The 8,644-nt window shown below is 36.9% G+C and overlaps 2 protein-coding genes and 1 non-coding gene across 3 annotated transcripts; 2 read left to right on the top strand and 1 right to left on the bottom strand.

The window, feature by feature from the left end:
• Positions 1–236: 236 nt before the first annotated feature.
• On the top strand, positions 237–308 carry TRNAP-AGG (transfer RNA proline (anticodon AGG)). Its single transcript has one exon. It is a non-coding gene; the product is annotated as a tRNA-Pro (tRNA).
• Positions 309–5,173: 4,865 nt separating this feature from the next.
• Positions 5,174–6,707, top strand: LOC149658470 (uncharacterized). Its single transcript, XM_089844507.1, has 3 exons — positions 5,174–5,391; positions 5,488–5,613; positions 5,828–6,707. The coding sequence occupies exons 1-3, from the start codon at positions 5,180–5,182 to the stop codon at positions 6,705–6,707; spliced, it is 1,218 nt and encodes a 405-aa protein (XP_089700633.1). The 5' UTR covers positions 5,174–5,179.
• Positions 6,708–6,771: 64 nt separating this feature from the next.
• LOC149658469 (uncharacterized) lies at positions 6,772–8,105 on the bottom strand. Its single transcript, XM_089844506.1, has 4 exons — positions 7,701–8,105; positions 7,434–7,605; positions 7,253–7,357; positions 6,772–7,174 (listed from the first exon to the last, which is right to left on the bottom strand). Exons 1-4 carry the CDS (start codon positions 7,834–7,836, stop codon positions 6,772–6,774), a joined length of 816 nt encoding a protein of 271 aa, XP_089700632.1. The 5' UTR covers positions 7,837–8,105.
• Positions 8,106–8,644: the final 539 nt, after the last annotated feature.

Below are 8,644 nucleotides of genomic sequence, written 5' to 3'. Positions count from 1 at the left end.
AGTAATTTAGCGACTATTTAAATGCAACTAATTAATTCGAAGCCCTAGAAATTGAGCATGTTTCTACTACATATATGGTCCAATGGTCTAGGGGTATGATACTCGCTTAGGGTGCGAGTGGCTCCAGGTTTTAATACCGGACGGACCCGAGTTTTTGAAAAGTAATTTAGTGACAATTTAAAAGCAACTAATTAATTTGTAGCCCTACAAATTGAGCATGTTTCAATTACATACATGGTCCGTTGGTCTAGGGGTATGATACTCGCTTAGGGTGCGAGTGGTCCCGGGTTCAAATCCCGGACGGATCAAAGTTTTAGCAGAAGTAATTTAGCGAGTATTTAAATGAAACTAATTACAGATTAGGCCTAAGAGTTGAGCATATTTTAGTTACACACATATTCCCTTATTTTTGGGGTATATACTCACTTACGGTGCGAGTGGTCCCGGGTTCAAATCCAGCATTGACCCAAGTTTTTGCCAAAGTAATTTAGCGACTATTTAAATGCAACAAATTAATTTGAAGCCCTAGAAATTGAGCATGTTTCAATTACATATATAGTCCAATGGTCTAGGGGTATGATACTCCCTTAGGGTGCGAGTGGTCCCGGGTTTTAATACCGGACGGACCCGAGTCTTTGAATAGTAATTTACTGACAATTTAAATGCAACTAATTAATTTGTAGCCCTACGAATTTAGCATGTTTTTCTATTACACATGTGGTTTGTTGGTCTAGGGGTATGATATTTGCTTGGTTTCGAGTGTTCTTGGATTCAAATCCCGGACGGGCCCAAGTTTTTACAGAAGTAATTTGTTGACTATTTAAATGCAACTAATTAATTTGTAGCCCTAGAAATTGAGCATGTTTCAATTACAAACATGATCCGTTGGTCTAGGTGTATGATACTCGCTTATGATGCGCGTGGTCCCGGGTTTAGATCCCGGACGGCCCCGAGTTTTTGAATAGTAATTTAGTGACAATTTAAATGCAACTAATTAATTTGTAGCCCTACGAATTGAGCATGTTTCAATTACATAAATTGTCCGTTGGTCTAGGAGTATGATACTCACTTAGGGTGCGAGTGGTCCCGGGTTCAAATCCCGGACTTACCCGAATTTTTGCAGAAGCAATTTGGAGACTATTTAAATGCAACTAATTGCAGGGCACGCCTACGATTTGAGCATGTTTCAAGTACATGCATGGTCCGTTGGTCTAGGGGGTATGATATTTGTTTGGTTTCGAGTGTTCTTGGGTTCAAATCTCGGACGGGCCCAAGTTTTTTCAAAACTAACTTGTTGACTATTTAAATGCAACTAATTAATTTGTAGCCCTAGAAACTGAGCATGTTTCTATTACATATATGGTCCAATGGTCTAGGGGTATGATACTCGCTTTGGGTGCGAGTGGTCCCGGGTTTAAATACCGGACGGACCCGAGTTTTTGCATAATTTATTTAGTGACTATTTAAATGAAACTAATTACAAATTAGGCCTAAGAGTTGAGCATATTTTAGTTACACACATATTCCCTTATTCTTTGGGTATGGTACTCACTTAGGGTGCGAGTGGTCCCGGGTTCAAATCTCGGACGGATCAAAGTTTTTGTAGAAGTAATTTTGTTGACTATTTAAATGCAACTAATTAATTTGTAGCCCTGGAAATTGAGCATGTTTCAGTTACAAACATGGTCCATTTGTCTAGGGGTATGATACTCGCTTAGGGTGCGAGTGGTCCCGTGTTCAGATCCGGCACGGACTCAAGTTTTTGCAGAAGTAATTTAGTGACTATTTAATAGCAACTAATAGCAGCGTAGGCCCATGAGTTGAGTATGTTTCAAGTACATGCATGGTACGTTGGCCTAGAGGTATGATATTTTTTTGGGTTCGAGTGTTCCCGGGTTCAAATCCCGGAAGGGCCAAAGTTTTTGCAGAAGTAATTTAGTGACTATTTTAATGCAACTAATTAATTTGTAGCACTAGAAATTGAGCATGTTTCAATAACAAACATGGTCCGTTGTTCTAGGGGTATGATATTCGCTTATGATGCACGTGGTCCCGGGTTCAGATCCAGGACGGCCCCGAGTTTTTGAAAAGTAATTTAGTGACAATTTAAATTAAACTAATTGCAGCGTAGGCCTATGAGTTGAGCATGTTTCAAGTACATGCATGGTACGTTGACCTAGAGGTATTGTAACCACGCTTGCGAGATTTCTATAGTCGCCTCACGTGGCCATAAAAGCCTTGGCTACTACTAAGAATAACTACACTGTTCCTTAGGTTCAATCATACTTTCATTTAACTAAATTAATTATTAAATGATAATTAAATACCGACTTGTATTTATTACAACTAAAGAATTAAATAATAATTACTATTTACGATGAAGTCCAATACTTGGGCAAAGCCCTTCGCTCGAGCGAACTACTACATCTTAGTAGTGAAGAAAAGACTGACTTAATAACGATAAGCAGTCGATTCTTATATAGTACGGGAAAGGTCAGAGGTAACACTGGGTGTTAATCTTCTATGTAACCTTACACCCCTGGAGTAGAAACCCAGGAGGTCCCTTAATTAATACGGAAGGTTACATCCCCCCAGACGACAAGATTGGACTTCATCGCCGGAAAAATTTAAATACATAAATCTTCTAATTTAAACATAACATAATAATAATAGTAATAAACTTTAAATAATTTAACAGATAATTAAAAGATTTCAGTTAACTATCATACTAGGTTAATCATTTAAAAAATATAAGGAAATTGATGAAAGCAGGAACTATGGCAACGGTTGGCTCGTCCTAGCTTTCTTCCTCCCAGGTTAGATACGTCTTACGCTTCCTGGATGAGGCTAGTCAGATCTGAAGCTGCCGTATCAGACGATGTAGTTAAGGAAGTCTCCGCAGGGTGGGTGGTGAGCACTCCCACCGTCCGTTGAAGAACTTGACTCTTGATCATCCTCTGTAGGCGTTGATTGCTTACTGTAATGTCTTATCTTTAGGGAGTGTCCCATTGAGATAAGCCAAGTAATTAAACTTGCTTCTGAAGAAGGTTGAGTATGAGTTGAACATCGTGATCGTAGTGAATTGTTGCAACATGTCCCTAACATGTTGTTCGATTACTCTGTCCTCTGACCATTTACACGATAAGGCTGAGATTCCATGGGCGGACTATATCCCGTATGTATCTCATGAAAGACTAGTCCTGATCTTCCTGCCCCATCCGAAAACAATTCAGGGAATTCCAATAGAAGGGATTGTAAAGGAAGGCTCCTCAATAGTGCTTATACCGGTAGACCCCAATCCGCAAAGTCACTACCCTAACTTTACTTCTAACAATTAATTACTACTAACTACGATCACTCTAAGGCTTAGCATGGCCAAAGCAAAATCTAAGTAGACTAGAACCCGTCGGTCCTGGCAAGCTCGCCATTTATGTAACCACGCTTGCGAGATTTCTAAAGTCGCCCCACGTGGCCATAAAAGCCTTGGCTACTACTAAGAATAACTACACTGTTCCTTAGGTTCAATCATACTTTTATTTAACTAAATTAATTACTAAATGATAATTAAATACCGACTTGTATTTATTACAACTAAAGAATTAAATAATAATTACTAATTACGATGAAGTCCAATACTAGGGCAAAGCCCTTCGCTCGAGCGAACTACTACATCTTAGTAGTGAAGAAAAGACTGACTTAATAACGATAAGCAGTCGATTCTTATATAGTACGGGAAAGGTCAGAAGTAACACAGGGTGTTAATCCTCTATGTAACCTTACACCCCTGGAGTAGAAACCCAGGAGGTCAATTAATTACTACGGAAGAATACAGTACGTATTCCCAAACTCCATGCATGAAGAACTGAATAAAGTTTGGAAAATATGTGCCTATTTGGTTAATTTTAAAAAGGAACCCTTATTAAACAGGGAATCTAGTACATAAAAAATCACTGACATTACTCTATAAAAATATTACCGATTAAATTGAGCACAAAATGTACCAATTAAATGTATTGCACTTTATTAAGTAAATGATACTGAAACTAAAAATTATTAAAATAAAAATCACACAGTTTAGGAACCATTGTTTGATTAAACATATCACTTTTAAAGTATATCCTTTGGCAAAAAGAATCATTTCCAGTGACTAGAAAGAAATCACACCACTTGTATCCAGTCACACCCATTTGACCTTGAACCTGAAAATAATAATTGTGGTTTTCTTTCAAATGAATCTCGCCATTGTTTTCCTTTTTTAAGCATGGTGCTAGTTTCTTATCGATAGCCTGAGAAATGGTATAACCTTCCTTTTTCGCTTTGGAGAAGGTTTTTATTTCAACTAATCCAAATTCTTCCTTATGTTGGTCGTAACAAATTTGGTCAGGAGAAGCGCCAATTATGGGTAAGGATGGATTAACACAAAATCCCACTTTGAAACAAATTACAGTTCCAGCTTTATAAATTTTGTACATTTCTATTGCATTTGCTTCATTTCGAATTCCTTCTTGGACAAAAGCATTTCCACATAGGTCAGCCCCTCTTTTAATAGTCTCTATGTATTTTAGAGTAACATCTTTTTTCTTTTTATCACATCTCCAAATTTGGAGGCAGTAATTCTTTTCATTCTTTCACTTTTCCATAACTGTGAGTTGGATTGATTTCTTGTTAAAAGTTCAAGATTTTTGGCTTGTATTAGAGTAACCACACAATCTGAGGGGAACGCCTTATCTGTTTTGTACTTTGGTATGTTTTCAAATGGTATTTCTGGTTGAGGGACATTTGTAGGAACTTCTTGTAAAATCTCCTCGGGTTCATTTTCGCCCTCACTTACTTCTTCGGGTACTGGACGATGGTCATTTTCAAATAAAATTTCTTGCCACATAACTTTTGTGCCTTTTCCAATGTTATCAGCCACGCGTTTTATTCTATTTTGCAAATCTTTATCATCTTCATTAAGCCTGGTTTTCACTGCTGAAATTTTCACGGAACAGAAAAGAAAATACCGCAAAATTTTGCGGAAAATTCCTTAAAAAAACGGCGGCAAAACGTTTTCACTAAAAACTGTAACGTGAAAAAGAGCGACCTCCACCCGTCATGAAACTGAACTGAACTGAGGCACTGCCAAGTCATTTTGACCAAAGAGAGTATACGGCTGAGCAGTTTGACGTTATTTTTCAATATGGACGGCACGGTTTCGGTCGAGCATTATGCTTTGGCATACTTCAATTTAATTAACGCTGTACTGGTCTTTTCGCTATGGCGAAAACAAAGGCAAAGCCGATATGAAAGGCGATTCTGGGTTCGTGACATTTTCTTAAGAAGAAAACAACATGGTTTTTACTCCAACTTGATTCGAGAAATGCGTGAATCGGATTTAGAGTCCCATTTTAGGTAGGGCCTAGGCTTAAACACTTTGGTACCATAATAACGAATTCATAATGCAACTGATATTAATGTGATGTGAACGAATGGTGTTATTATTTAAAGATTCTTTTGGATGACACCTAATCAATTTGACAGAATCTTGGCTATGGTGAAAGACAAAATAATGAAGCGAGACACCAATTTTAGAAAGGCAATTCGGCCTGAAGAACGGTTGGCATTGACGTTAAGGTGAGTTTAAAATAGTAATGATAGGTTTGTTACGAGCAATGAGTCCGAGTCCTTGCTTTATTATAATTTAATTTTATTAAACATTTCATTTCTTACGTGCTTAATTTATTCTTTTATAGGTACTTGGCTAGTGGGGATAATCAAACAAGCATGTCATTTGCCTTCAGGTTGGGAAAGACAACAGTATGCAATGTAATTCGTGATACATGCAAAGCAATTTGGAAGCCCTTATGCCAAGGTACTTAAAAATGCCACAAACTGAAATGGAATGGACAAAAATTGGCGAAGAATTTGACCAACGTTGGAATCTTCCTCATTGTTGCGGAGCGCTAGATGGGAAGCATGTTGTATTCACGTGCCCAGCCTATAGTGGATCCCATTATTATAACTACAAAGGAACCTTTAGTGTTGTTCTAATGGCTCTTTGCGATGCAAATTACCGCTTTATCATGGTTGACATTGGTAATTATGGAAGTGCAAGTGACGCAGGCATATTCTCCTCTTGTGAATTTGGTGTCAAAGTCATAAACAAGCAACTTTCTATGCCACAAGAAAGGAATCTCCCCAATTCGTCTATATCATTCCCACATTATTTCATTGGGGATGATGCATTTCCTTTGCTTACCAACATGATGAAACCTTATTCCGGTCATTTTTTGGATGAAGTAAAATGTACTTTAAATTATCGTATTTGTCGAGCTCGTAGAATAGTTGAAAATGTGTTTGGAATTATGGCAGCTCAATGGAACATTTACCATAGAACCATAAAAGAAAATTCTGAAAATGTAGATGGTATAATACAGGCCACAGTATGTTTACACAATTTCCTAATGACAGATGAGTGTGGGAAACCGACTCATCATAGCAAATATAACCCCGATGGTATGACTGATAGTTTGGATGAGAAGGGAAACATAATTAAGGAAGTCCAATGGAGGTCGAAGGTTGGTTATTCTGCTGTTAGAGTAGTACCTGGTATGAGAAAATCTAACAGGTCTGGCATGAAGCCTTCAAATTATAGAGACAAACTGGCTAGTTATCTGTTCAGTGAAGGAGCTACTAATTTTCAAAAAGACTATGTACTAAGAAAATAAATGAAATCATCTAGTAATTGTTTTAAAATCATAAAGTTTATTTTCAAAATTTATTCATCGTCATTTACTTCATTATAGAAAAATGTTTCAACTGGTATCTCAAATCTTTTTGTAGTTTTTTGGGAAGTTTTCTATATTTATGAGCAAGACTTTCAAAGTAAATTTCAATTTCATCTTTAACTTTTGAAGGTTTTAGTGTATTGAAGATATTGCTTGCAGTCTGAAGTATATCAACCACTTGTTTATCAATTTCTTCATGACGGCGTTTTCTTGAAGGTTTAAATTTACTAACTGGACTTTCCGATGTTAAGCAGTTTTTAGATTCGGTACTACAGCAAAATTCAAAATCGTCCTTGTTTTGCAAGCCTGGTTGGTCTTCCACATCTTCAAATATATTTGCAGCCACTTCAGCGATCTTATAGACTTGGGAATCGTTTTCTTTCTCCGGAGATAAATTGTCATAGTTCCTAAAATATTCAAAAACTTTATAAATAAAAAATTCAAATATATTACTTTCCTAAACTTGTTAAAGCACTGTTTCTGACGGTATTTCTTGCGTTCTAAGAAGTAGTTCAGTTGCTTCATCTACATTAACTTGATAATCGTTCTTTGGCTCTTCATCATTAGCATTAAAAATGTTGCTTAAGGTCCTGCAAAGTAAACGTGGTGAAAATAAAAGAATATGTATGACAAAAAATTTTATAAACCACCCAATAACACACTTACAATCTCTTTTTCACCGTTGAAGCTAAAAAGCTATCCAATATTTTAAATAATGACCATAGGGGATAATTTAGGTCATCTAGGCCAGCACCGCTCTTTTTCTTATTCTCATACTGCCTTTTTTCTTTTAAATACCTATCCCTAATATTTTTCCACTTTTTCATAGCTTCTTCACCTTCATAAATATTGTTCGTATTATTAATACAAAATTTAAACTGCCTTTTAAAGCAAAAACTAGTAATTAAATTATCTGTGGAGACCAAGGCTTACCTTTCATGTTGAAAATCGCTCCGATGGCAACCCACCGATTTTCTTTCACTTTATTGTCCTTATAAAAACGATCCGTTTTGTCGTATAAATACCGATGAAGCCGAACTTCTTCTACAAAGTTTTCTGAACTATACATTTTAAGAAATTAAAGTCTAAACTCGAAAGATCTTGACTTTTAATTTTCAAAGTAGCAATGGCGCCCAAATGAACATCTCGCGAGCTGACCCAAATTACGCCTATGACGTCACCTATTCGTCGCTTCCCTATTGGCCACCGCTTTCTTTCCGAAAAAATTTGCGGAAAAATAGAAAACCAATTCCGTGCTTGCCGCCTAAAAAACGCGAAATTTTGCGGCAAGTTACCTTTTAAAAAACGGCACGGAACGCGGTTTTTCCTGCGTTTTGGGCCAGTGAAAACCAGGCTTTACGCTTCTCTTCAGTGTCCAAAAGTGGAAGTGAGGAGTATTTAGGACGAGGTTTTGATACCATTGATGCAGATGATTCATTTGAATAATTTGGCTTGTGTTTCGTGAATTTTAAATTTAAAAACATTTTAGTTTGAAGATGGGCATTTCTGCTTTTTAATCCCCATTTCTTCGCTACCTCGGTACAAGATTTATCATGACGAATGAACAAGTTGATTTTCTAGTTTGCATTCCCATAAATACCACAAAACTGCACAGGTGTGCTTACAAACACCACCATTTCCACAAGGGCACTCGCAATAACCACCTAAAATATCTCCGCTAATTTTTCCTATTTTTAATTGCACTGCGTACCTTTTCAATAGCTTGAATGATGGAACAATAATGCTTTTAACAAATATATAAGCCTTGTCACTCCCCGGGTCACATATAAATACACTTCCGGCCTTTTTAGCTTTTGGCACTCTGTTTCCATCTTCTAGATGCTTATTCGCCTTGTTTTTGATGAAGAAACTGACTA

This window comes from Phalangium opilio, unplaced genomic scaffold, assembly GCF_054372755.1.
Source record: "Phalangium opilio isolate 3A_F unplaced genomic scaffold, DU_Popi_V2 ptg000077l_1, whole genome shotgun sequence".
NCBI lineage: Eukaryota > Metazoa > Arthropoda > Arachnida > Opiliones > Phalangiidae > Phalangium > Phalangium opilio.
The sequence above is the reverse complement of the archived record's forward strand: the minus strand, read 5'-3'. Positions and strand labels throughout refer to the sequence as shown.